The 27,685-nt window shown below is 46.5% G+C and overlaps 2 protein-coding genes across 3 annotated transcripts; one reads left to right on the top strand and one right to left on the bottom strand.

Annotated features, from left to right (window-relative positions):
• Positions 1-1,146: 1,146 nt before the first annotated feature.
• alg13 (ALG13 UDP-N-acetylglucosaminyltransferase subunit) lies at positions 1,147-15,078 on the bottom strand. 2 transcript variants are annotated; one of them, XM_029250793.1, is made up of 24 exons: positions 14,807-15,078; positions 14,288-14,371; positions 14,142-14,192; positions 13,979-14,025; positions 13,626-13,698; positions 12,725-12,806; positions 12,291-12,453; positions 11,031-11,097; positions 10,838-10,946; positions 9,769-9,833; positions 9,487-9,587; positions 9,236-9,351; positions 8,195-8,429; positions 6,671-6,760; positions 6,207-6,363; positions 5,231-5,366; positions 5,005-5,040; positions 4,732-4,787; positions 4,425-4,496; positions 4,114-4,297; positions 3,717-3,836; positions 3,545-3,585; positions 1,848-2,031; positions 1,147-1,630 (listed from the first exon to the last, which is right to left on the bottom strand). In XM_029250793.1, the coding sequence occupies exons 1-24, from the start codon at positions 14,924-14,926 to the stop codon at positions 1,359-1,361; spliced, it is 2,661 nt and encodes an 886-aa protein (XP_029106626.1). In that variant the 5' UTR covers positions 14,927-15,078; the 3' UTR covers positions 1,147-1,358. The 2 variants fall into 2 exon arrangements, with proteins under 2 accessions (XP_029106626.1, XP_029106627.1); XM_029250794.1 differs by lacking the exons at positions 13,626-13,698; positions 13,979-14,025; positions 14,142-14,192; positions 14,288-14,371; positions 14,807-15,078 and having other exon boundaries at positions 12,291-12,425; positions 12,725-12,783.
• Positions 15,079-17,378: 2,300 nt separating this feature from the next.
• LOC108934131 (protein canopy homolog 3-like) lies at positions 17,379-21,760 on the top strand. The gene is made up of 6 exons (XM_018751663.2): positions 17,379-17,562; positions 18,219-18,345; positions 18,447-18,543; positions 18,731-18,853; positions 19,325-19,442; positions 20,475-21,760. The coding sequence occupies exons 1-6, from the start codon at positions 17,457-17,459 to the stop codon at positions 20,723-20,725; spliced, it is 822 nt and encodes a 273-aa protein (XP_018607179.1). The 5' UTR covers positions 17,379-17,456; the 3' UTR covers positions 20,726-21,760.
• The last annotated feature ends 5,925 nt before the right edge of the window (positions 21,761-27,685 follow it).

Below are 27,685 nucleotides of genomic sequence, written 5' to 3'. Positions count from 1 at the left end.
CACAGGGTGGTGCAGTTCTCTCTTTTCTTACCTACGGCACTTATCGATCCGCGCAGGACGAGGCAAAGTCCTCGCTGCGATTCCGAAGCTGCGCAGGCGGAGTCGGGACGCTTAGGAGAAACCAGATGAGTGCGGACGTGAAGGGAAGGAAGCACGTTTTATAACATTTCGCGGTGCGTGTGCGGGGTCGGCTGACGGCGCACCGACAAACAGGGTGTCGCCGAGCCGAAGTCCAGCGACATCTTCCACGGAGAAGACGACTGGGGGTTTTTAAGCGCACAAAGTAACGGAAGCGTCACCGGCGTCATTCCCCTCCATCGGTACGCGTTTAAGTGGACTGTGTGTCCCAACAACTTGTCACCTCTAACATGCCAACTTCCTCGAAGGCGGCGGCACCTGCGTTACGCATCAGTTAAGCGGCGCTCCCGCACCAGCTGCCAAGGTGCCCGTTCGCTTGACGAAGGGGACCGAGTCCTCACCCGAACGCCCTCGAGCCGTCGTTACGCGTCTCGCGAGGCCCCTCCGGCCCACGTGCGCCCGGCCGAGTCCCAAGCGCCCGAGGACCCCTCTTCGGCAGGACCGCGGCTGCGAGCAAAGTCAAACTTAAAGGCAGCCGGGGGACGAGAGCCCTCGGCTGCGCAGCATCAACACCTTCCGCGCTTCGACTCCTTATAAATTCAAGGACTGCCGGCGCTTTACACATTTCAGCAGCGTTGCAGCCACTTACGCAACACCGTTACTGAAGCCGAGCAACAGTTCTGCAGAAACTCAAACGCGTTCCGTTTTGCGAGGCGTGAAAAACGTGGCCCCAACTGGAGCGGAGAGCCGCTGCCTTTGGAGGCACAGGTTGCAGGTTCAAATCCCACCTCCATAAACAGGTAAATAAGTATCTTGACATTGCAATCGCTTCACGGAAAAGCATTGACAAATAAGCGGCCCGAGTGTGGACACCTCACATTTGGTCCCAGTCCAGCCCCTGCCTGCCCCCCCAGTTTGAACTGCCACACTGTTTTCCCCAGAGCTGGAAAACAGACAGACACACACAAGGTAGTTTCAGAAAATACAGGCAACTACAGGGAAAAACATAACTTTATTAATGCAAAAATAATGTACAAAAACACACCAGTCCAAAACAAAAATAATTCAACCCCGAAAAGGTGCAACGAAAGGAAAACGAACAGGTCTGCAGTTTGGCCGAGGGCAGCGCAGGGCTAAAACTGCTGCCACTTCTCACGGCCCAGATGGACAGACCCACGACAAGCGGTGACAAACGCTGTGAATGGGAGGGGGGGAAAAAAACCTGTGAGAAACAAAAACTCCTTAAGGCACGAGATAGCGGTGCGGGAGCAGCGGGTCCTTTACACGCTGGGGGGAACAAAGTGCCCGTGGTGGGCGGGCGCGGTGACGTAGCCGATCGGATGGGAGGAGGTGGGGCAGAAGGAGGCGTGCAGGCGGGGCTGTGCAGGGCTCGGGGTCCAGGGCGTGAGGTAGTGGTAGGTGGCGGGCAGCACCGGGACGTAAGGCTCGTAGGTGTGGAGAGGGGGTTGACCGCACTGCTCCTGCACCAGGGGGTAGAACACCGTGGCGGGGGCAGCTGCAGATGGGGGCGTGTCCAAGGGCAAGGGGGTGCCTGAGCAGAAGGGGTCAAGATGGAGGAGGGGAAAAAAGAAATCAAAAAGAAAAATCAAGGCTAAAATCGCGAGAAAAAGACGACATCAGGACTGACGACAAAGAGCCCAATAAAACACCCTGTCGCAAAACGGTCACGTTTACTCCTATGCCGACATTCCCCTTCAAACTGCCGAACGGGAGCGGCCCGTAGCGATAAGCACGCGTGCGGCTCTGACCATTAGCGACGACGTCCACGGGGCCGTCGGGCGCCGCTCTTCCCGTTTCCGGGTACGGCTGCGGCACGGAGGGGTCGGCGGCCGGGGAGCTACCGGGGTACTGCTGGAACGACTGCTCCGCTCCGGGATGCTGGTAAACCTGCTGCACCTGAGCCATCGGCTGCCAGTAGGTCTGCTGGTACCACTAGAGGGACAGAAGGCACACGGTGTTGCACCGACCCCAATGCCACCACTCCTGGATTTTCTCCTGGACTTAAGGCAAATCAAAGTGGGAAACACCTCCTTGTGCTTCTTACCCACATTATACTGGAATGTGGGATACTCGCCTCTTTCCATCAAATGCTGCTGTCCAATGTGGGCACTTGGGCTGAAGGCGAATTGGGACCGTTTCACAGCGGAAGCCGGTGACCAGAACTTTACCTTACGGAGGACGGTCTCTTGGCCAAAATTACATCATGTTGCGTACAGTTAGAAATTACTGCTACCAGCAAAATAAATGTGAAAGTTTGTTCATTTAGTTGATGCTTTTCTCCAAAGTAACTTACAATGTTTAGCTTAAGTGTCCTACCAATTTACACTTTTTTTTGGTTAAGTACTTCGCCCAAAGATACTACAGCTGGGATTCGAACCACGATGCCAACAGCTGCACCAGGTCATTCCAGGTTACTACATTCCCGAGCAAAATGTGTGAACTGGTTCATTAAAGTCTACCAAAAAATGGGCAAAATTAAGACATCCAAAAAAGTCAAATTTAAGCAAAGGAAATTTGGAGGAAAATGTATACATGACTGACTGGTCCTGTATTTGAGTGGAACAGCAGTTTAAATTACACTTCATTTACCAAATGAGAATCAGTGCAGACACTGCACAGCTGCAAGAAAATAGACATTTAAAGATGCATTATACACAAATATCATGTAAGTATTGCAAAGTTTGACTCTTGAAACACCTGTAACAAAACAATCTTGCTTTTAAACTCAAATGCAACCTGTCATTGCTTCGCTATAAGAATTTTAAAAAGTAACGTAAAAACTAATTCGGAAAACACTTAAGCAGTTGGAATAAAGGCTTTGATCAAACCAGTGCGACTATTTACATTTTCAGAATTTCTCACAGAAACAAAATGTCAGCGCTGAAGTCTATTCACATTAGAGTGTCGGCACTTTCCATATACTTGGAAAATGTGTTCTGCTTTAACACACCGGCTCAAAGTCTGCCCGCATGGCACTTCACCACATATGAGGAGGCGGTGAGCAGCAGCTGAATTTGTCAAGCAACTGGGGAGCCAGAATACACCATCTGTACGCCCAGGAGACCACAGCGCAAACCCAGTAGCTCTCCAGCTCTGGGGGGTGGGGTGGGGTGTGGGGGTGGTGGTCAGCAGTAAACTGGGTTCTTGTAATGGAATGAATCATTATCTCATGTACAGCAGTAAATTCAGAAATCAGAAGTTCAATGTAGTTCTCATTTCAGCAAGAAATGGACACTGAGCCAATAGCATTTCTCATTATACTGAAAATATAAGGGGGGGGTCTAAAGCTTAAGTTCCAGCTACATCCACTTGCTAGAAATAGCTGTCAGTTTCTGCACGCGCGCGCACGCACACAGTTAACAAATATGCCTTCTGAAGGGCTACAAAAGAGCTGACAACTATCTAGCCATTAAAAATAGTCACTTCAAAGTAGTCAGTCACTTACTTGAACTCCCAAATTGAAGTAATACTGGAGCACTTTGCAGTCTGGAGGAGGGCAGAGGGGTGGAAGAGAAGGAGAGAAATGAAAATCACTGCATCCTACAGTGGAAAAGCCAGATTTCATATTATGAAACCAATTCACAGAACTGCATGTAAATGAATGCTTGTACTCTGACCTTGTGGCAGGTCGTTACCATTCGGGTCATAGGAGTAGGGTGGCGGGGGGGCCATGCTCACCGTCTCCCCCATCTCATTTATAAACCAGGGAGGGGTGGGAGGGTACGGCACAGAGAAGGCTGCAGCGGGAGGACGAACAGACAGCTGTCTGAGCAGCACTTCACAAAAACAGTAGCTATTTTTTATATAAAAGCGGTTCCAGGATGTGAACACTTGGCCTTCAGATTACAAGTGTACATCGTGCTTGTCACTGAGGGAGCTCAGCTCAGTAGATACACCCGCCAATCGACCATTATCAAGCACATCTCAGACGCACCCTGGCAAGGATGCATGTCGACGTGGAGTGCGAAATGCTACTCCAGCCCCCCTTCCCCCCCCACAATTTCAAAGGAGTACCTGGCTTTCCCATAGAGTGAGGGGGTTGGAGAGCGGGCTGGGCCAGGCTCGAAGGGGGCAGCGATGCCGGGGGGTTCTGGGAGCTGCCCGAGGAGGAAGAGGACGACGAGTTGGAGGTGAAGATGGCCGCAGGGGCAGCGTTCACTACAGGAGAGGAGGAGATGACGGCCGACTTCACCACCACCTAGACACGAAGCAACCGAAACACCAGATGAACACTGTTCCTTGCAGGACCTTAAAAAGCCCCGAGCGGAGCTGAAGGGTCACAAGCAACGAGAGCGAGGAGCTGGATGCACAAGGCGAGCGAATACCTGCTGCGAGTAGCTGTAGGTGGCAACTCCCTCTGGTGGAGATCCAGAGCGAGAAGCTCCTTCCTGAATAGTCTGCAAAAGGAAGCCATTGTACGTGTGCACACTGAACACAACTTCCAACCTCCCCCAACTAACTCAAAACAGGCTTTACTTTTTTTTCCCCCCCCCCCTAAATATTGGCAAGCATCTACAACTGAGGGGAAATGTGTGAAGAGTTTTTGCTTCCCTTCACACTCTTCCTGTAGCCATGACCCTCAAGGCCCAGGGTACCGGAGGGGTGAGGAGATACCCCAAGGCGGCCGCGTACCAGGTTGGCAGTAGACTCTGCAGCCGTGTACACAGAGGGGCTCTGATAACTGGGCTCTAGGAAGAGGAAAAGACTCGGTGGGTCTCGAGTATCAAAACTCGAGTCAGTTTCTAGCAATTGCATCACTCAGACTGGTGCACATTTTCCCCAATCTGGACACATCTGGAGCTTTAATTTGTTAAGACAAGACCAGGAATTGGGCAACGTATGACGACAGGAAGCTGGGAGTTCACTTTCGCTCCGAGTTTGACGCGGGGAGTGGTGGGCGCTCACCAGCTGGTGTGTAGATGTACTCCTCTGAATATTCACCTGGAAGAAGCAACATGACATTTTTATTGTTCATCATCATAGGATCCACATAAAGGGGGGGGGAAGGGAAAAAAAAAAAAAAAAAAAAAAAAAAAAAAAACCCTCTTATGCACAGTGGACGCAGGAGCTGCATCAGAGCACTATACCCAACTGGTGAAGACCGACTGATGGGTCCCGCTACCCCGCTCACCACTGTTGCTCCTCTCATCAGGGTCCTCCTCAGAGGAGGTCATGGCCTGCTTGCCTGCAGCTGGAATGGGACTGTGTCCCCTCTGGACCCAGAAGGTGGTAGGTGCTGGCACCATGGGGTTGGGGACAGCTTGGCCCTGTACACAGCAGAGATGTCAGAGCGTTTCCTTGCCTGCTGGCCGGACAGGTTCTCCTCACTTCCCCGCGCGTTTGGCTCCGAACATCTCACGCACACCCTCCCAACAAAGCGGCGATAATCACTTCGACACCAATTGGTCTGCCCACCCCTTCTCAAAACCACAGGTCCATTATCTTACCAATTACCTACATTAATTTCCCCCAAGGTTCTTGCATGCAAAGTAGTGATCTCACATTCATTTGACAGGATGGAGCCTCTTGCAGCCAAAGTAACTCATTTTGCAGCCGATTGGAAGAACACACATAAATTCTGCATAATCAAAGTTAACCTCATTACTACTTTGAGGGCAATTCTCTCTCCACAGTTCTACTTCTCCAAGGTGGTGCATTTAGGACAAAATTTATTCATTGTTATTAGCATTACTCATCGTCATGTTTTGCGCAGTATTTCCATTTCCCCCCCTACAGTCTGTGGAGAAGCATTCAAGAAGAATTCCATGATACTTGTACCTATGACAAACTTGAATTCACAACACATGCAAAAATCACATCTGCCACGCATGTGATGGGAGCCTGCAGCGATAAGATCAACATCGCTACGGAGAACTCCTTAACAGACTTACTATTGTATGACTTTTTGAACTTCCTTTAACTACATCCATAGAGAATTTAATGTCTCAGACATTCATAAAGTCTCCTATGACCAACTTTCAGAGTGATTTGATGCTTCAACAGGGGCTGCCTTACAAAACTCACTGGAAAACAAACATTTCACATAAGTTAAGCAGTCAGGTCATCGCACCAGGCCGTACGGGGGCAGCGTAGACAAGCCAACGCACCGGCAGCGGGGGGAAGGTGGGCTCGTCCCCTTCCTGGATTTCGTAGAAGGTGATCGTTCCTTCCATGTCTGGAGGATCTTCGCTGGCCTCGGGAACGAAGCTGAACTGACATTCCTTGTTGACGGAATGCATCTGGCGCCGACTTCTGCTGCAGGAGCTGAGATACAAACAACGCAGTTCAGCGATACAAAGGAGCTCAGCTGGAGTTAAAGGTCTTCAGAGTATCGAGTCCACTGTACTGCACCAAGAGTTCAGTTCGTTCCCCCTCAGAGTTCAAATCAATGTCATCCAGCCGACGAAAATTAGATATAGTTAGAAACGCATGCGCTGAACCTCGTCGTCCTGTCCACAGGTTCCATTTCAGTGACACTTTGGAAGACAAGTGTTTGGGGGAGGGAAAAGACAGCACTAGTGTTACAGTGTTGTTAAAATGAACAGACGGGATTTAAAAGCTGGTTACTTACCGTGACCTGTAGGAGTAGTTATCGTAACTCTGGTAGCATCGCTTTCCTGGGTTCGAACAGTATGCAACATCCGGTCCCATGAGGTGGTGCCTGTTCAAGAAATGGGCCAAGCTTCTCACCAGAACCCAGAGGCGTGATGGGATAACAAACCAAAAAACCAAAGATGAGGGAAAACAGAAGACTCCTTCAACGCCAGAAAGGGAACCGAGAACGTAAACTAAAGAGAAATTGGGCCAAGTTTGCTTAAAGTCTTAAGGAGACTTTAAAATTCCAGCACAGACTCAAACTCATCCTATGCTGCCCCAGGAATCAAAAGGATGACCTCATCGGTAATGACTTAAATGTCAGGCTGTTGCCTTGAGAGCACCTGCGACAGATGCCTATTGACTCACCTGTGGAATTGAATCAAGACACCCCCCAATACAAGAAAATATTAAAAGCAGAATGTGATTTACAGATAAACAACAGACAGGTGCACTCGAGGCAGAGAACTTGGTTTAAAACCACCTACTGGAAGATTTGAGAGCAGCAATTCAGAATAGCAGACTAGACATGAACTTGGAACTGATGTTCATTAAGGAACAACGTACATTCCGGATTTCTGTTCATTTTTCTAGAGACGCGATGAAAAGCATATTCCTTTCGTAACACGGACTGTTGAGAAACATCCACAATGTTTAAAAACTCTTTATAATGTAGGCGGCAGTAGCAGCCACCCGCACGAGACAGAGCAGCTCTGCATCCAAGACGCCGAGACACCAGTTCTTACCGCTCCCGTTAACCGTCGGTGCGGTACGCAGTACGTTTATCGTTAACACGGCTGAACCCCTTGCCGGACGCACTCAAGCAGAGCGGCGTTCTACCCGTTTTCTCTGGACCGAAGGATATCGGGACTACGGATCCGTTGTCGACTTTCAGCAAGGTACCAAACGTCCGACTCTGAGGAAAGACGCAAGGACTACGGGACTGCCGATGCCGACAACACTAAACGTTCCTCCGACGTGCTTCTTGCAGTCAGGCACGTGACCATTGAGGTCGCAGCCCCTCGACAACCGCGGACGAGTCGGCAAGGGCGACTGGTACAACAGCCTTGGTTTTCGCCACCGACCCGCCTTGCCACTCAGCCAGAAGTCTGTCCAGCGCTACACTGATAGCGTCGTTTTAAAATGAAAAAGCCTATGGAACCATGTGGAAAATTATGCTGAACTAAACTATTTTGCGAATCATTTCTAGAAATATATTGAATACCTTTGAATTACCCTCATAGCATTAATTCAGTTCATCGGATCTTCATGGAGAAAGACTACAGCAAGAGCAAAAGTCAAAGACTAACATTTGAACGGTAAGAAAGTTGTTGACTACAAAACAGTTGACGCATAAAGCTTCCGGTCACAACGATAAAGACAGAGCGAAGAGTTGCGCGAAGTGCTTGTCAACCAATACACTAGTCCATTTTGGGGGCGGGGGGTGTTCGCATTCTCACAAAGCGGGCGTCCGTCGCACGGACGCGTGCCGGACACTGACCTGGCGGCTCCGTAGCCGCGGGGCGGGCGGGGGGCCGGGTGCGAGCGGTAGTGGTCGTAGGGCAGGCCGGGAGCCGGGTGGCCGTGGGCGGCGGCCGAGCGACCCGAAGCGACGCCGGCGGGGCTCGGCTGAAGGCGGGGAGGCAGACCGGGCTGGGAGCGACTGTAAGACACCGCCAGCAGCATCTCTTTTCCGCGGGCTTTCTTGAAGAAGCGACGCTTCCCTCTCTCCGAGTCTGGCCGGGACGAGACGCACAAGCAGAGCGCGTCACGTGGCTTTCGACGCAACTTGCGTTACGCGGCGTCGAAGTGCGCCTTAGCATTAAAAACACAAGCCGGCTGAGGTTTGAGAAATGAGAAAAGCCTTTTGTGGTCCGGCTTTAAAACGTCACGTTTGACACGACAGATAAATACCTATAAAACAGCAGTCGTGTCGCAAAAATATCACGAGTGTACGGGGAGTTGTTAAAAAGGAGGGTCCCGAATTAGAACGACGCTGCAGCTCGGTACTAAAATTCGTTTTCGGAAACGCCACTAAACGTCCTCTTAATCTCACACTCACACACACACACGGCACCTGGCGGGAATAAGATGGTAAATGAGAACCAACCGCAATAGCATTTGGTCCAGTTTGTTACACTTTCCCCACAAACTGAGTGCAGAGCAAAAATTTTGTTGCCGGCATGAATCCCTGTGCCTTTTCCAGCAGAACGGAGCAAAGCAAAGCAAGTTACACAAGTTGTGAAAGTGCAACAGCTGCACGTCAACAAAACGTGTACCAGTGTTCCTCCCACTGAACGTGCCGAAACTGTCCAGACACGACTTTCGGTGTAAATTCAACTGTGTGGATAAATTACTTTTTTTAACAAAAAAAATTATACTACATACACACATATATATACACATATACACACACACACACATAAACAAACACACACAATCTTGTGCAAAATGTCAGCTGGCAAAGTCGAGTAACCCAGGGGCAGTAACCAGAGGGGAGAAGAACGCCAATTCAGCGATGAGGGACGACGACGACACACACCAAGCTCGGCTTGGTACTGGCCAGAACGGCTGAAGGAGGCTCCCTTGCGGCCCGACGAGACGTTCCAGGCAGGAACGGGGTTGACGGGTTTCAGGTTGGTCAGGGACACCAGGTGTCTGACCAGAGGAGCAGAAGGACAGGTTGTGAGGTCACGAAAGATGTTGCTTCCAGACATTAAGTGCAACTCGAAGCCACCGCTGACAACACCAAGTGCAGAGAAGTGTGTGAGTGTGCGTGTGCGCGCATCTCACTTCTCGCCAAGCTCTTCGATGAAGACGGTTACGGCACTGGAATGGGTGCCCACTTCTTGTATGAAGGCATTGTAGTACTTCCCCTTGGGCTCCAGGCGCACCTGCGGACGAGCAGTTCAGTCAGAAGGGTGGAACGTGGGCCCGTACGCTGGATTTAAAGCGGTGCCCTTCCATTCTACGAAGGGCCATAAATCTTAAAGATTCAAATTTCTACGCCTAGGGGTGCAGCTCCATATAAAACTTAGTTCACACGAAGAGAAATAAATTAAAGTGAATCCATACCTGACATTTGTCCCCCAAGTAGTAATGCCTGCCTGCGAATACCATATAATCCGTTTTCTGCAGTTCTACCCCAAAGAGCAAGAGAACAGACGTTATGAAACCCTGCAAACTTACCATCTAAAGTAATTAACCCTGCAACCCACCCCTCCCAACACACACACACACACACACACACACACCTTGAGCTGAAATGAGCACCACACTTTGACCTTGTTCAGAGACCCAAGGTGCTTTTGTGCATCCCTGCAGCACACTAATCATCCCGTACTAAAATACAGCCAGCGTTTCCTTCATTAAACCTGCCATTACATTTCATTTTCATCTATTGTCTGTGCTTTTATGTAAAAAGCCAATAAAATGTGCTACATTTGTCACACCCCCTATAAATGGTTGTCATGGGTGGTCTGTATTAAATCCCTCAGCTATAAAAAAAAAGTCTACATGGTAGCTGGTAAGACATAACTGGTGACCATTTAATAGGTTTACAGAACATTTCATGAGATTTAAAAGAATCAGAAGACTAAATTGAAACAGAAAACCTTAAAGTAATTAAAATATTGGACACGTTAACAAGCTAAAACGCTTTTCCAGACAAAACAGTGCGCACTACAGACACTAAAGGTATTCTGCCATTGTGATGACAGCTGTCACCTTCTGTGGTGTTTTTACCCCCCCCCCAAAACACACACACACACACACACACACACACACAAAACCCCAGCTATAGCTGAACTGTGTGTCACTGCAGACGGAGACACAGCAACTGATGTCAGAGAAGGGAAGGAGATACGAAGAGGCGGAAAAAAACGGCAGTTTTCAACGAACGTGAACAGTTTGATTTTTGCTGCAGTTGAACCTTGACTGACCGCGATAAACTAAAGCGTTAAGGACAACTAGTCTTTACGTTCAAAATACGACGACATCTACGAAACGGCTGCCACACCACTAAAACAACGGAATGCACGAATCAGCATTTCGCTTAGTTACCACTATAATTACACACATTCCGTTGTTGAAACAATGGAAAAATAAAGAAACAAAGGCTGCGATTAAGCCGGATATTTCATACCTTTCCGACCATCATGCCAGACATCGAACTCCACGTTGCGGTACAGCTCGGGGTCCAGAGACTTGAGCACCTTGTAAGGGAAAGAAAGCTTCGCAGGACCATCTGGAACCTGAAGAGAGGAAAACGCGCGACTCCGAGGTGAACTCCAATAGGGCCTTACAGGAATTAATACGCGAAACTTCGATCCTCTGACCTTTGGTTCTTCCGCGAGTTTAGTTTTATCCTCCGACCGATTGAGAGTGTTCGGCTCCCAGTCCTCCCTGCAGCGAATTCCACAAAGTGAGACAGATTGAATGTATTAAAGATTTTGGGTAGAGAATACGGAACCGGACTGAAGATATTTCCTACTGGATTTAAACAAGTTCAATAACGGCTGCATTATAGGAAGGATTCTGGTTTGTGCCTCTAAAAGTGTTACTCTTGTAATATCAGCTGTTCAACAAAACACCTCCATAAACACTTGACATCTTTGTTGACACACAAAAAAAAAAAAAAAAAGTTGCTGACATGAAAAGTTCTGCTCCAGCAGCCCAACAGTTTGAATTTGCCTCCATCGCTTGCAAAAACAGTAACTCTCAAACTTCCTCAGGCTCCAAGCCTGAAAAAATTTGAATAATTATTCTATTTACAAATACATATTACTGAGACCCTTATGTTGGTTGTATAAGGAAGACAGATGCCCTTAAACAGTTTGGATGGGAAATAAACATTTCAACTTAGATCCTCCCCCCCAATGAGCAATTTGTCACTTGTTAAAGGACAGAAATTAACAGCACAGTACTTTGACTCCTCTTGCACTAAAAATAAAAGTTGAGAACATCTAAATTGTTCTGTTCACAATTCTATCGTTAGCCAGCAGATAATGTGCACAGTGCTGTAAATAAATGACACCTACTTAGTCATACAACGTAGTCCAACACCACAAGACTGAGCTGCTAAAACTCACAGGTATGAAGCACATTCCAAAACTGCCCACTTAAAATGTTTGGCCAGTGGTTTAAGATGTTTGAAAGATAAGAAAAAACTGAAATTTGGTTATTGCACATTCTTTGCTATAATACGTGAAATAAGAACAGCTCTTATGCCAATCGTACATGATGTTCTGACAACTAAAATTACCAAAAACATGGCAGTACTTTTAAAGAGGTGGGAGGGGAGAGAGAAGGAAAAAAAAAACCACACACAAACACTTGTTCTTATGGGAATGCAGTTTTTACACAACCACATCAGAACCGCAACAACTTCATGTTGTGTTTCCTCAAAGTCAGCTTTAGTGTACATGTAATCAACTGGAAACATTATGCAGCGATAGGCTAAGTCAGTCAGTCTCCACCAAGCGGCGAGTAGGAGTAAGAGCACCACCCTAGGTCTGAGGTCGGACTCATGACACACGCTACTTGTGTTCGCAGGGGGACCATATCGGTAAGACCACGGTCCTCGAGGGCCCACTGACCTCTGACTCCTGTCGTCAGGCGTGTCGTAACCGGCATCCTCGCTGCACATGGACGCGCTGTTCCGATAGCGACGGCCCCCACAACGGAAGCTCTCCAGGGCGCTGTGCACCTCCCCCTCCTCAACCCCCATCACTCTGCAGTACAGCAGCTCATAAACTAGTGCTGTAGCAAGTACAAATACCGTGTACGGTCACTCAAATTTCATGGTAAAACTCGAACACACACTCCACTCATTTTCAGATTATTTGAAGCCGATCTGCATTACAAATTTTTCCCCCCAAATTAAGCCTTACAATTACTTTAACGCTGGATGCGTAAACAATTCAAAGGCCGAAAGGCTACATTCAATGAGAAATCAGACTGACTATGCAACATGGTCACCGTGAACGTTCAAGGTGGGTGCTTCAAGTGCTGAAACAATTTTAGCACTTACCCTGGCACAGAGCTGCAACCACCGGAAAGGTCCGAGGATAGACAATATCATAATGCCCATTATTGGAACAACACAGTAATATCTGGAATGTGAAACAGTATAACTCTTATGAGGGGGGTCAACACTAAACCTCCAAAACCATACCATCTCTTCACATCAAGTTGTCATCAACCACAAAAAAGTAGAAGTTTAGCTCTCAGGAGACTAATATGTTCATGTCTCTAAAAACAAGCATTACATTTATTCACTTAGCAGGTGCTTTTCTCCAAAGCGGCTTACAATGGATACTATGTAGCGTTACGAGCCCACAAACCTTATTCACCACGGTGACTTACACTGGGTCACTCACCCATACATCAGCGGAACACACACACACACACACACACACACACACACACACAAAATGGGGGAATCTGAACAGCATGTCTTTGAACTATAGGAGGAAACCAGAGCACCCAGAGGAAACCCACACAGACATGGATGGGACAAACATGCAAATACCACACAGACTGAGTGGGGATCGAACCCATATCCTCTCGCACCACCCAGGCGCTGTGAGACAGAGCTACTCGCTGTGCCACTGCGCCACCCAGCTAAGGGGCTGCTGCTTGGGGCTTTTGGTTTGCAGCGCGATGGTGGCGGTGACGGCAGCTCAAACCCCGGCGCCGCCGTTACGCCCTTAATCAAGGTACTTGACCGCGCACTGACACAGCAGGAACTCCCCCAGTGGAAACGCGTCACTATCGGGCGGCCGGTTCAGTAACATCGTGAGCCGCTTTGGGGGAAAGATGAGCTTAAGCGCAGCAATGTTACACAAAGTAGCCTTTAGGGCTCTGGCTCCATCTCGTGGACACGAGCGGTAGTGCGGGAGGCAACGGGCATCGCGCGCTCCGCTCCACACCTTCTCCGGGTAGCGCTCCTCCGCGATCTCCGTGGGCTGTTTGCCGGGGTATCTGTAAATGACGAAGACCCGCCTGCACAAAATTATATCGCGTTAACTACTGTACAGCATCCCAATAGCTACTCTTACCGTACACACACAAAAAGCGCAAAAAAAAAAGCTGCCTCTTTTCCCTCAAGTGCCTAATATTTACAGTAGGCATTTCGGAGGAAATGCTCTGTCTGTTAAGAGACGTACATCTCAGAAAGATACCAGACTAAGGACATTTGTGCTCATTCAGAAGAGGCACTGCTCGAGTTGTATTTATGCGACGCGACAGGTGTTACGGTTACTAGAAGTGTTGCTCAAGTTACCTGTATAACAAAGAGAGCGCTTTGATCTCCACTTGTCCGGCCGTCTCCTGAAGTAACACCGCACACGTGTTAAGCAGCGCAACAACGGATTCTATTAAGACAGAAGGAAGGGCAGGAAAGGGGAAAAAGAAGAGAAATTTAAAGAGACGCGCGCGCAACATACCGTTGGGTCCTCCAAGCGCTCCAGGTACTTCTCAAAGGAGCCTTCAACAAACTGGCAATAAGAACGAGAAAGAAAGAAAAATAAATAAATAAAATGAAGGGGTGTAGGTCGGTCAGCAGCAGTTTGCATCGCGAGTCGAGACTCACGGGCTCGAAGTTGCACCTGTTGGCCCTCATGAAGGTCACGCAGTCCTGGCGAACCTTGTGGTGGAAGCGCTGCGAGCGGTAGAGCTGCGGGAGAGATGAAAAGCGCAGCGCGCGCCACGCCGTCACCACCACGGCTCACCGAGTGTCGCGAGGGCGGCCAAACGCACACAGTTCAGGTGTACGGCGTCCCGCGCGCGCTCGAGGTGAGGACCTAGTCGCGGCGTTACACTTTTAACAGTGACGGGGCACATCAGCTCGAAATGGCAGCGCATGATTTAAAAAACAGAAGAAAAAAATAAGTTTAGAAAACCCCAACAACAAACACCGGCGAAACTGGACACGTTCACCCCGCAACTGCGACAGTAAATCCGAGGCCGAGCAGAGACCCGCAGCACCCGCCCCACCTGCAGCCCGCGATACTCAAGAGATACAGAAACGTGTCGCGACGATGTGTGCGCGGTACACGCGTGTCGAGGGTTTGCCCGCGTTTCCTCCTCCGCCGCCGCCGCCGCCCGTTACCTGCTCCGAAACGGCTCTGAATAAGCAGGACGCGTCGCGAGCCGTCATTTTCCTGTAAAGGCCGATGGTGCCCAGATACTCATCCATGCTGCTGAAGTACTTCTTCAAGGCCTTCTGCATTTTCAGCAACGTGAGTCGCACATAAAAGTCACACGAGGACAAACACGCTACGCTTCATCACTCCGAGCGGAGGGCAGAAAGAGGCTCGAGCTCAGGTCGAAGGTGTCATCGCGCACGTGCTACAAATGGGCTCTGATTAGCGCGCGCGCCCGCCTCGAGGACGGGCTGCTCCGAATGCGCGCACGTTCGGGGGCGCGAGCGTCCAAATCATCATCGTTTAACTCTTTCAAAGGAAGAGTCTCGCTGCGGCTCCGTGGGGGGTGGGGGAGTCGCAACATTGTGTTACTTCCAGGGTGGAGCAGAAAAGAGGCTAAATGTGAACGTTTACCTGTTCTTTACCCTGCTGCTGCGTGCTTAGTGTAAATGTAATTTGTGGCAAACAATACAAAATTACCTGAACATTTGGGTCATACTGATGCTAATTACTCTCTAAGCTGTGAATGAGGAACTCGAGGAGATACGTTGCAGAAGTGATGTGTGTTTGAAAAGCCAACGTCTAGCCCATGATGAGGGCATTTAAACCACACGTTTTCCTCAAACTAGTCTATTTAGGAACAGCTCGCAGAGAGTCATTCATCGGAACCACTTGTGCAGTGACTAAAAAGACTTTAAGACCTCGAGAGGCTGAAAACCTCAAATTCCACGAAGCCATCGGTCCTCGGGGTACCAGTAGTTTGGAGCTCATTCTGGGAACAGAGGGTTTCAGGCAGGACACACCTTGGAGTGGATGGGATACCATTCCATCATAGTGCAATCACACACACGCTCTACAAGCCGTTCTGAATCACCAATCACCCGAAACAAGTGTTTTTGGACCATGTGAGGAAACCCACATGAATACAGAGACATTAAAAACTACACAGACTGAACCCCATTTGAACCGGCATCCATTTATGTTTATTTATTAATTTGTATTTATCCAAACACAGCACAGGCTCCAGCATATTTTAATTACTACTTGACTCCACCTGCATGAGGTGAAGTGACTTATTTTTCAAACAATCACTTATATGAAGCAATTAGACACCGAACTGAGTAAAAAGCAGCTCTTGACAAGGTTCACAAGGACTGAAATGGCCCTTCCCTAGTACAATTACCAGTAATGCTCAATTGAAATGGCCTTACCAGTAATGCTCAGTTGAAATGGCCTTTTATATATTAAAGATATACAACTGTGGGAAAAATTAAAAAGTGACTAGAAGAAAACAAAGTAAACATTAAAGATAATGCAGAAATAGAGATCTCCATCTACTTGAAAGCCACACATGTATCTGTTTCCATTGGAAGACAGAATTTAATTAGGTTTATTGCATGTTTAACTGAGGGCAGGATTTCCTAAATCTTCCTTCGCGAAGCCAAGCCATGATGAATTGAGGGCATCATACGCCATAGGTTAATCTTAAGCATCATGATATACATTTTTGAAAACATTGCCAAAAACTGCAGTCTTCATATTTACATTATGATCTTAAAAGAATCATCAGACAAATAACCAAGCAGATTCTGTTAATAAGGGATGAAACAAGAGTAACACCCTGCAGTTTGTCAGGAACTGAGTGCCACACACCCTGCGAAGGACAACTACCCCCTTCAGACTGTAGCCCCACTGTGAGATGAGTATCATCATTTCTTTTTACTGGAAACTATGAGGTCCACTCCGATCACCACAATGGCAATTAATCAATCAATTAATCAATCAAGTCTGAGCAATGATAAACTGGATGGAACACTAGTAAAGATTAAGAACTTATATTGTTAACATCAGAAGGGGTAAGTTGGGAGTACTACGGTAGACAAAGTCACCCATTCCTTCACTAACTAAACACTGCAGTTACAAAAGTTCAAAGCACAGAAAAAAACATCCCTGTGTGTGATGTGAGGTTTCTGAGAGGATGTGTTTTTCTTTCGCCTATTGTTTTGCCCAACAACACCTGCCGTAATAAAAACTGCTGGGGCACATTTAGTTTGAGTCTCCTTTGGATTATAATTTATGTGGCTACTTCTGGCCTTATCATGTGTGTCAGCAAACCAGTACAGTATATTTATCCTTAACAGTCAGTCAATGAATGAGATCATCAAGCGCTACAACTTGAACTTGCAGCACGACCCTGGATTCCTGTGGCAACTAAGTGCGCCGAGTGCGCGGATCGCTCCCTTTTTCCACGCGTCCTCAATGTCTACGCGCGGGAAGGGGAACGCGCATTTTGACACGAACAACACACTCCCGCCTCGCACAAGCTTTACGCTCCACGTAGGCGAACGAGCCGCACCGCAGCGCAGCGCAGCGCAACGTAACGTTTACGCCTCGAAACGCTCGTCCGGCTTTCATCCATCGCGCGTGCTTCCTCGCCCTCATCCCATTGGTGGAGAGCCCCGCACACGCGCTTTCCCATTGGCCCGGCCACATGTCAGCAGAACATCTCGTCATGGCGGATGCGTGAGCTCGAGGAGCGCGGCCGGTGGACGTCGCGCGGAGCACTTGGAGCCGCTCGGCTGCTCGAGCCTCTTCCGTCGTCGCCGTTCCGTTGGCATGAAGGTGGCGCTGGTTCTCGTCCCGGTCGCCCTGTGCCTGTTTTCCGAAGCCAATAAAAAGGGCGACGGCGACGAATGGGTTCATTTGCCGAATAAATGCGAAGGTAGGAGTCGCTTAGTTTATTATTGTAACAGCCAGTCAGTCGTCAGTCAGTCGTCACGTCGTCAGTCCCCAAATAAAACGACGAGTCTTTCGGCCAGCTGCCTGGTCATGATGATCATGTGCACAGCTGTCCTCTCCTCTTTCATTATTATTTATATCTTTACACATGATGTGTGTCTGTTCTTTTATATATTTGTGTATGTCAGGAAAAATATGTTTAATATAAAATTATATGCAATAGATACTAGATACGCGTAACGAAGCAAGGAGATCATTAACGCTATATTATTATTTTGGCATGATCGTGTGTCCACCACAGTCTGACGTGTAACTATTGCGAGTAACTTGTGAGCACAATCGAATCACTAATCTTTTTGGTCTCCCGCCTAATCTAATGGCTGAGAAGTACGCAGCTCCGGCACGCCTACAGCTACACTTCATTTACTCTTCCGTTTAAACTTGACCCAACCAGCCTCTTCTCTTCACTCTTGAGCATAAAAACACAGCAGCAGCAGGTGTCTTCCACAAGTTCACACATCTCATCCGTTGTTCTCAAAGAACATAATAGTGTAAACTCATGTGCAGGCTTGGATTTTGAGTGTACTTGTTATATCCAGCACAAGCCCTTGCTTTAATCTTAACTGTCTTCCTTATTAGTGTGCAAATTGCTGAGTATTGAAATGAAATCAGCGTTTGACGAAACTGGGAAGACCAAGCAAGTCATCGACAGGAACTACAGGTTCCTCGATGGCAACGGTGCGGCGCCAATCAAATACGTCAAATCGTAAGTGTCGAACGTTGCCTGGAACGGAACGTCACTCCCTCCTGCAAAAGTACAGGCAACCAGTTAAGATCATTTTCTGGGTTTGTCTCCATGTGTAACAGGGATATTCGTTTCATCGAGGTGATCGAAAATGTATGTCAGAGGCTGCAGCGGTATAATTTGCACAAAGAGAGACCAGGGAGCAACCGCTTTGCAAAGGTGAGCGAGTGCGTGAACAGCGGAAGCGAGCGTCTCGTGCAGAATCGGCAGCTCGCGTGAGAGAATCCAGAATGCTGGTAAATAACGTACCCGGTTGCAGACACCACTTCCCTGCAGTTGATCCCACAGCTATTCTTTCATCGTCCTATTTCCATCGACTTGACATGTTGTTTGCTGGTCCCCTCAGGGTATGTCCGAAACGTTCGCCACGCTCCACAACCTGGTCCACAAGGGGGTGAAGGTTGTGATGGACATTCCTTACGAGCTCTGGAATGAGACGTCTGCTGAGGTGGCTGACCTGAAAAAGCAGGTGAGACCACTGTTACTTGTGCTGCAAAACTGGCACAATAGGGAGGTGGTCGCTGCCTCACTGGCTGCTCTGTAAGCTAGCACCGTTTGGCCAGAACATCAGGTTGACGTGTTATCTTAGATGCTTTTTGTTGGTACGTCTGTTTCGTACAAGGCCAAAGACATGCACGTTGCTCTGTCGTCATGACTTGTATTTCTGTACGCTCCCCAGCACCACCAAGAAACTGCTAGAATTACCAGCAATATTGAATGGGTTTGATAAGTTGGTGGAGCTATAGAAACTATCAAAATAAACGCTCTATACGTTCTGAAGACAAAAAACATGAAAGGAGCAGTAATGAGTCATTTGTCATTTTGAAGGGAATGGCAGAGCGTGATAACGGAGTTCTATTGTTTCCTTGTTCAGAGCGACCCTTGAATAGGACAGCTGTCAGAACCTTTCTGCAATGTTATTTATTTATTTATTTTTCAGTGTGATGTCATGGTGGAACAGTATGAAGATGTCATTGAAGAGTGGTACAAAGGTCAACAGGAGGAGGATCTCACCACATACCTGTGCGAGAAGCATGTCCTTAAGGGCCAGGACACAGGTGCTGTTCAATACTGCTGGACACAAAAACTACCAGCCTGACTCTTGCCATCCACTCGCATGGTTTTCTAGGCTAAAGATGATTGGAAGTGGCCAGTGGATGTCTGTGAGCTACAAACGCACACAGCTGGACTTGAACTCATGCCCACTGAGCAGTTCAGGAGCTGTGAGGCACCAGCTGTAGCCACTTTGTCCCTAGATCAGCTTGGTACATCTAGTCTTAACTAAAGTGCTGCAAAATTGCCTCTGTGGCAGACCACCACTAATATCAGTGTGGGTGTGGTCTAGTGGTTCAGATCCACACCTTGTGTCAGAGAAGTGTGTGGCCCAAGTCTTTAGAGGGGCAGCTGCTAGCATACTGATTAGGGTGTGAAGGTTGCAAGTTTGAATCCCACCTCCAGCTGTGGTACCCTTGAGCAAGGCACTTGCCTTAAATTGCTCCTGTAAAATTACCCAGCTGTATAAATAGGTAAATAATGTAAATAGAGGGGCATGGTGGCGCAGTGGGTTGGACTGGGTCCTGCTCTCTGGTGGGTCTGGGGTTCGAGTCCCGCTTGGGGTGCCTTGCGACGGACTGGCGTCCCGTCCTGGGTGTGTCCCCTCCCCCTCCGGCCTTACGCCCTGTGTTGCTGGGTTAGGCTCTGGCTCCCCATGACCTCGTTTGGGACAAGCGGTTTGGAAAGTGTGTGTGTGTGTGTGTGTGTGTGTGTGTGTGTAATGTAAATAGCTTAACATTCTGTCACTTTTGAGAAATGCACCAGCTGAATGACTAAAAATAAAGCTGACAATCATGTTAACTGAAATGCAAGGTAAATGTAAAAGTAGCCTATTTATATTTCTCCTTGATGAGATCATTGTAGCCTGTCATAGCCAAACACTTTTGATTTAGTGGTATCCATTGTCCCTAACCTGCTGACAGTACGTATATTTATTTATTCATTAAAATTATTACAGCAATTTGCAATATTGAGCTTATTAACACTTGGGAGTTGTTAAAAATATAACAAAGTGTAACGTGGGGATTTTTCCACAGCTTGCTTGAATGAGGAATGGCATGGAAGAAAACTAATTCCTGAAGACAAAAAGAAGAAGAAGAGCAGTAAAAAGAGTAAGGAGGGAGCTAGTGGTGGTCAAACAGGTACAACTAAGCAAAAGCAGAAGAAAAAGAAAAGCAGGAACAGCCAGCCAAAAGAAGATGCAGAGGGGAAGGAGAGTGAAGATGGCCTACCGTTAGGAGGAGATCTTAAGGCAGCTACCGTGCCCAAGGAGAAGGCTGAGCTCTGAGTATGTGGAAGGAGCCTGGCAGCAGCACACAGGAGCACCAGCACTTCTTTGCATAGCTGTCATCTGCCCTTCAACCAACATCTGTCCCTTTCCATATTTAGCCTTTTTTCTCATTTCTTCTCAGTCTCCCTTGTTTCTCACTGCCCACCACATATCTCTTAAGCAGCTCCATATTTTACTCGTCCTTCCACTTTTACTGCCATCTGCTTTGCTCTGTCAAACCATAACTTTCACTTTTCTTCAGCAAACACTGAACACTAGAAGCACATAAAGTTCCCTACCAGGATGCTCTTGTTAAAGCAACATGGCACAAGCCTGATTCTACTTATTTTTTCACGTGTGATTAACAACCTAAAAGAATGTCATTTTGTCGGGTGAAAAAATTCCTGTGTATCTGCCAAACCAATTCACATTAGTGCAAATGATGTGTCTCTCTGAGGGTTTCTTTCTGTTTTGGATACTCAGTCTGTACTGTGTGAATTGAACTATTTAGCCTAATAAAACCACATGTTGCACTGTTAGCAGTTGGATGAATTTACCTACTAATAATAGTTTATTTTCCAGAAAAAACATGACCAAAAAGCCTCAGTGGGTCCCATTTGACTTGTATTTTCATATTTTTAAATAACTTTTTCTTAAATGTCTGAATATTATACTGGTTGGTTGAAACTTTTGTGACTTTATCATGTGCTATGATCATTATTTGGTAGGCCATATTTCATGTTAAGTGCTTTGAGTGCGCAGATGGTCTTGAATAAGTAATTCTTTACGTAACCATTTGAACATGTACTGTAAGTGATTATCAGTTTAGTAATGCTGTTATTTTACAGAAGCCTGAAAACTGGATCAGTTTGTGTTATTGAAACTGTAGAATTTTGAAATTGCTGCAGTTGAATGGATTTTTAATTTCAGGATGGGCTCGCAACTGTCATGAACATGACAGGGACAATTGGTTTGCAAAAGTGTGATTTTGACACCATTTATTCATTTAGCTGACTCTTTTCTCCAAAGGAACTTACAATGTTAAGGATACAATTATTTACCCATTTATACAGCTGGGTAATTTTACTGGAGGAATTCAGGGTGAAGTACCTTGCTCAAGGGTACTACAGCTGGAGGTGAGGCTTAAACCTGTGACCTTTGGGTCCAAAGGCATTCCCACTAACCACTATGCTACCAGCTGTCCCCAAATTAAAGGGGTTTAATTTGTTCTATGAAATCAAATTAATCAAACTGTGAATTGTGAGAGGGGTGCGGTGGCGTAGTGGGTTGGACCACAGTCCTGCTCTCTGGTGGGTCTGGGGTTCGAGTCCCGCTTGGGGTGCCTTGCGATGGACTGGTGTCCTGTCCTGGGTGTGTCCCCTCCCCCTCCGGCCTTATGCCCTGTGTTGCCGAGTAGGCTCCGGTTCCCCGCAACCCCATCTGGGACAAGCGGTTCTGAAAGTGTGTGTGATCCCTTAAAAAACCTTCCATTGGCTGAAATAACAGGACAGCAAAGGCAATCTGCATTCCTATATGACCACTTTTTACCCTACTCTGGGAGTAAAAGGGCCAACGTACTAAATACTAAGTGTCGTTGTATTGAAAAGGGTAGGTATTTTCATAAGTCCTTGTGGGCCTTTTCCATTGTGTATTCCTTGTTCTGTGAGGACTGAGTGCATCAGTTTAAGGCAAAATGTTACAAAATTGATTGTGTTGTTATTGAAAGTGGTATTTGATAAATTCAGCTGATGTGATTTTACAATGAGTGAAAATATATAATTAATTTTTTTAAGCACAATGTCCTATTTTTGCACTGATACATTTCAGACAGTCACTACTGTAAGTAGTCTGGGTAAGTAATTTAGCAAAATGCATAATAAATGTAAGTTATTGGTTTGAAAATAATGCTGAAATTATTAATTAGAAATGCTTAAAAATATTCAGATACAGCTTTGTAAATTGACTTGGTTTTCCTGAAGCAAATTTACAGAAGAACTTATAAAACTAAGATTTCCTCTGAATATCACTAGTTATTTAAACGTATGTGTTTATGAAGTATTTTCTTAAGTTGCTCAATAAATAGGTGTCACTACATTTGTATCAAACTGTGAAATTACATTTATTACACTAATTTCTTCAAATTATTTAAAATTGTGTCCCATTATATCTTTACTGTCCACCTCAGAAAAGTTGTTTTCAGCTCTTCTTGGTTGTTGCTGTCACAGCATAGCAGATTGTAGTAAATATAGTACATGTCATACTGCTAGATTAATATGCTTTCTCCAGGCTCTTGAAACTGTTCATCAGATCTTACACGCTTGGTATTCAATGGAAATCGTGGCTCAATCGGTGCATGTGCTCCTTCTTGGATGATGGCAAGCCTTGCACTCAGGTTATAAGTTCCACAGTGGTGGAAAGTTGGCGTTGTTGGTCCATAAATGGTTCTCTCTGTGTAAAATATCCATAAAATACCTTCCAGAGGTGTGAACTGGAGCACTCCTGGCAACAATGTGAATGTTTCTGAATACTAAACCTGATGTGTATATATGTGTGTGTGTCGGAAATACTTTATTTGTTCATATACAGTATAAAGGATTAACACTGTGTGGAACGTAAAGCATTGGAAATGCGACTGTAAATAAAAGCTGCACAGACGTCTCTCTGCAAACTACTGTGTAATTTGTCACATGTGCACTACACATTTATTCCTTTAGCAGATGCTTTTTTTTTTCCTAAAGCAATGCGCAGTGAACACTACTAGTATTTACTGTAGTTGACATTTTTTATCCAAAATGACTAGCAGTGCTAGATACTCTGCACTGAATTCCTTACAAATTCACCCATCTACACACCAGAGCAGGTGCAGCGAGTAGCGCTGTCACCCCCCAGTGCCTGGGCTGTTTGGATGTGGGTTCAGATCTGGCTCAGCCTGTGTGGAATTTGTATGTCCTTCCCATGTCTGCATGGGTTTCCTTTGGGTGCTCTGGTTTCCTCCCACAGTCCAAAGACATGCGGTTCAGGTAAACTGGCAACTCTAAATTGCCTGTAGTGTGTGAATTGGTAACTGAGTGTGTGGTTACCCTGCAAGGGACTATCCAGGGTGTACCCCCCTCAGCTTTGCACTCAGTCATTCCAGGACAGGCTCTAGACCCCTGCAACCCAAACCAAAACAAATGGTTATTGCATTTACATACATTTATTTATCAGACGCTTTTCTCCAAAGCAACTTACATTGGATACTATGTAGTGTTATCAGCCTACACACCTTATTCACTGTGGTCACTTACACTGCTAGATACACTACTTACACTGGGTCACTCATCCATACATTAGTGGAACACACACACACACACACACTCTCTCTGTCACTCACACACTGTGGGAGAAATTGAACGGCATGTCTTTGGACTGTGGGAGGAAACCAGAGCAAATCCATGCAGACACAGGGGAAACCTGCAAACTCCACACAGACTGAGCAGAGATCGAACCCACGTTCTCTCGCACCACCCTGGCGCTGTGAGACAGCAGCACGCACGCTAGCGCAACGTAACACACTCACACCCCATAGTCACTTTACAGCTCCCGGGTTGTGGTTTCAGTGTGGCTCAATCTATGCGGAGTTTGCAGGGGTTTCCTCCGGATGCTGTGGTTTCCGCATACAATCCAAAGACACGCATTTCCCGCAAACCGCTAATGATAAAATGAGTGTGTTGTGTGTATGCATGAATGACTGTGTGTTTGATTGCTCTGTGAAGAACCGGGGTCCCAGCCGGGGTTACTCTGCCTCATGCTATGTGCTTTCACGAGAGCTCTGGACCACCGTGGCCCTGCAGTGGACGAGCTGTTATTGACAGAGTATTGATGGGTGAAGTCTGGAGTAACTGTTTACTTGATCTGTTCACAGCCTCTGGATCGCAATACTTAACCGGATGTGTTTGCCTTAATTACTGGAAGTATTGTGTAAAAGATGTGCACAGCTGGGAAGAGAAAAAATATGTTACACTTTGGGTTTCAGAGAGGATGCTTCGTTCTTCTGTCCCAGAGACACAGAAAACCCTGGATGGAGAGCCAGTCCATCATCAGGCCCTCATACCTGAAGTGCAGCTCATGTCGACAGGTTGTTGGAGTCTTGGAGCGAAACAGGAGACTGAAGGAACGCTGGAGTCTGACTTCACTGAAGTATCTCCTTCATTTCCTCCCACTATCATCAAAGTTTGATTACCTAACAAACAAGTGAAATATGTGCTAAAAAACAGAACTCCAAATCAAACCAATTTGCATAATAAATCAAGTACTAATTTGAGCCCTGGTATTATACTTAGCAACCCAAAGAAGTTACGGAGATGCTCATTAAAGATCAAACGTGTTTTTTAAGGTTTTGACAAGAACAGTTTGTAATTATTGTGTTTATTATGTGGAAGAGACACTGTACACCAATTTATTGTGCTATCATGAATTTACTTTACATAAGTTATTAAGAGCTCAAAGCCTTATTATAAGATCCTCACTGATTAAAGGTAAAAGGCTGACTTGAATTCAAAGGAAGGTAGAGCCTTTACTCTGTTTTTTAACATGAACTTTTCCCACACCAGTCCAAATTCACTACTTGCATCCTGTAGTGACTTGGGGGGGCGGCGGGGGTCGGACTGAACGGCTTTTTACACCATCGAGGTCATTGCAGAGCACGGAATGAGGCAGAGTAACTCAGAACGTACCTTTACTACGGTTCTACTCTGTTCACGTGGAAGACAAATTAAAAAGAGTCCCTTAGATGGCAGCAAAGGGCAGTAAATCGCGGTACGGACCTTCAGGACACGAGTCAGTCAGTGTGTGAACTGACCGAGCGCTCGTTCGCTTCTCAAAGTCCTCATGGAGTCTTTCTCCGCACAGCGGCACGTGCTTTCATATAGATACATACTATACTGTCCCTCTGATCTGTCCCTTTGATCTGTCCTTCTGAGCTGGTCCTTTTCTTTCTTTCTTTCTTTCTTTCTTTCTTTCTTTCTTTCTTTCTTTCTTCCTTCCTTCCTTCCTTCCTTCCTTCCTTCCTTCCTTCCTTCCTTCCTTCCTTCCTTCCTTCAGTTGTTCTCGATGGAGAAATTGGGGCTCCTGATAATAATTCCACACGGACACAATTTTCTCAGACTCGGAACTCGATTCTTGTGCGGCTTCGCTCTTAAACCTCTTGATACACTTTTAAACTTGCGCACGCGCTCGGGATCATGGACAGTAAAACGTGTAGTTGTAATAATAATGTGCTCCGATTCGTTGCGACACAATCTTTCAATAAACTCTCACCCGAGAAGCTCCGATTTTGCTGCACCTTTAAGTTAAAGCAGAATTTATTCGACACATGCAGAGTCGGTACTGTGTGTACTCTGGTAAATACATGTACTGTACAGGATTTCGAAGGAGTCTCTCGTGAGAAGTAAAAAAAAGAGAAGCTGAGCTGCACACTAACTTAGCGGCAAATATCAATACTGTGAGGTCCGTGTGTTGTATCACCCTTTTTACCTCGTTTTTACACTGACATTCCCCTGCGCAGCCGATACTGTACTGTACAGACTGTACTGTAAATACTGCACTTACTTCGTCTTTACCCGCATCATGAACATCTGGCAACAAGGTGTTTAAAGCTAAGAAGGAAGAAGCGGAGGGAAAAAACAAGTCAATAAAAGTTATGCCCCTTATTTTTTATGACTTGGATGTCCAGGCCCCCCCACCCCCACCCCCGCGCTGACCTAATGCACTATTTGAAATGTTTCCATGATGTTTCCCAAAACTGAACATTTGTAGACTCATAAATACAGTGAAGTTTCTCTGAGACGCGGAGCGGAACATTTTCGTGTTTATGAAACAATTCGTTTACTTAATTAAAACGCTGCGCTTTGATCTCGAGGTAAAAGGTTTAATCGTTCTGCTTATTAGCCTAAATGGACTTTTTTTAATTCAATTGTGTCAAGATGCTCTGTACAGTTCCGTCACCTCCTCTCACACAGGACTCCTTGCTTGGTAACTTAGCAAGTAACATTAACTAAGTTAGGGGAAAATGTACAGTACTCTCAACTCGGCTGTGTTTACTTTCATCTCCCTAAACGGGCTGACTGGAAGAATTATTCACATTATTATTTTATTCACATAAAGCATTTTTCTCTTTTATCTGACTGATAGGGACTGAAGAGTTTTTAGCCGCTGTTTGTTAACACGCTGATAATAATGTGTCCGCCTGTTCCTAGTAGTTCAGCCAAACATCACGGTGTGGCATTGTACATAAATCACAGCTTTTCTCTCCACACACACGCGCACGCACGCACACACACACACACACACACACACACACACACACACACACATGTCACCGCAGCTTCTGATGCAGAAAAATTACACAGGAGCTGCGGTAACTACAGGCAGCCAGAAATTAGCCGTAAATTTAAAACGTTACGTTTTGCTTTCAATGAATGAATGAATGAATAGACAGGTCGAAAAAAAGGGAAAACTACTTTGTGACAAATTCATAAAAATCAGACACACCTGATTATGAAGAAAATATAATGTAGGCCTATTTATTTGCGTCAGTATTTTTACTCTCGGATAAAAAAATTTCGAATTTGTACAAAAGCCTCGATTTTTTCCTTTTCTCAATGAAGAGAAACGCTTTGGAACATATTAAACTGCTAAAACATTCAGCGCCAGAGACGTTACAGTATATGAATTACTCTGTTGATAATTATTGTATTTAATACTCCACACGCCGACAATGTTCAAACGCACCTCTGCTGCTGTTTTATCAGCACCGGGGCATTATGGGGGCGGGGGGTTTGGGGGGGTGTTGTCCCGTCCGCAGTTTTAAAAGTTGCGCCATAACAACATAACTACGATTGTTTGTGGAAGTGAAGAAAATCGCAGCTGTATAAGGTTTGAGGATCAAAGCAGGGAACTGAATTATTTCTGGCACGTGCCGCATATCTAACACTGTAT

Source organism: Scleropages formosus, chromosome 4 (assembly GCF_900964775.1).
Source record: "Scleropages formosus chromosome 4, fSclFor1.1, whole genome shotgun sequence".
NCBI lineage: Eukaryota > Metazoa > Chordata > Actinopteri > Osteoglossiformes > Osteoglossidae > Scleropages > Scleropages formosus.
Note: the sequence above shows the minus strand (reverse complement) of the source record. Positions and strands in the feature narration are given on the sequence as shown.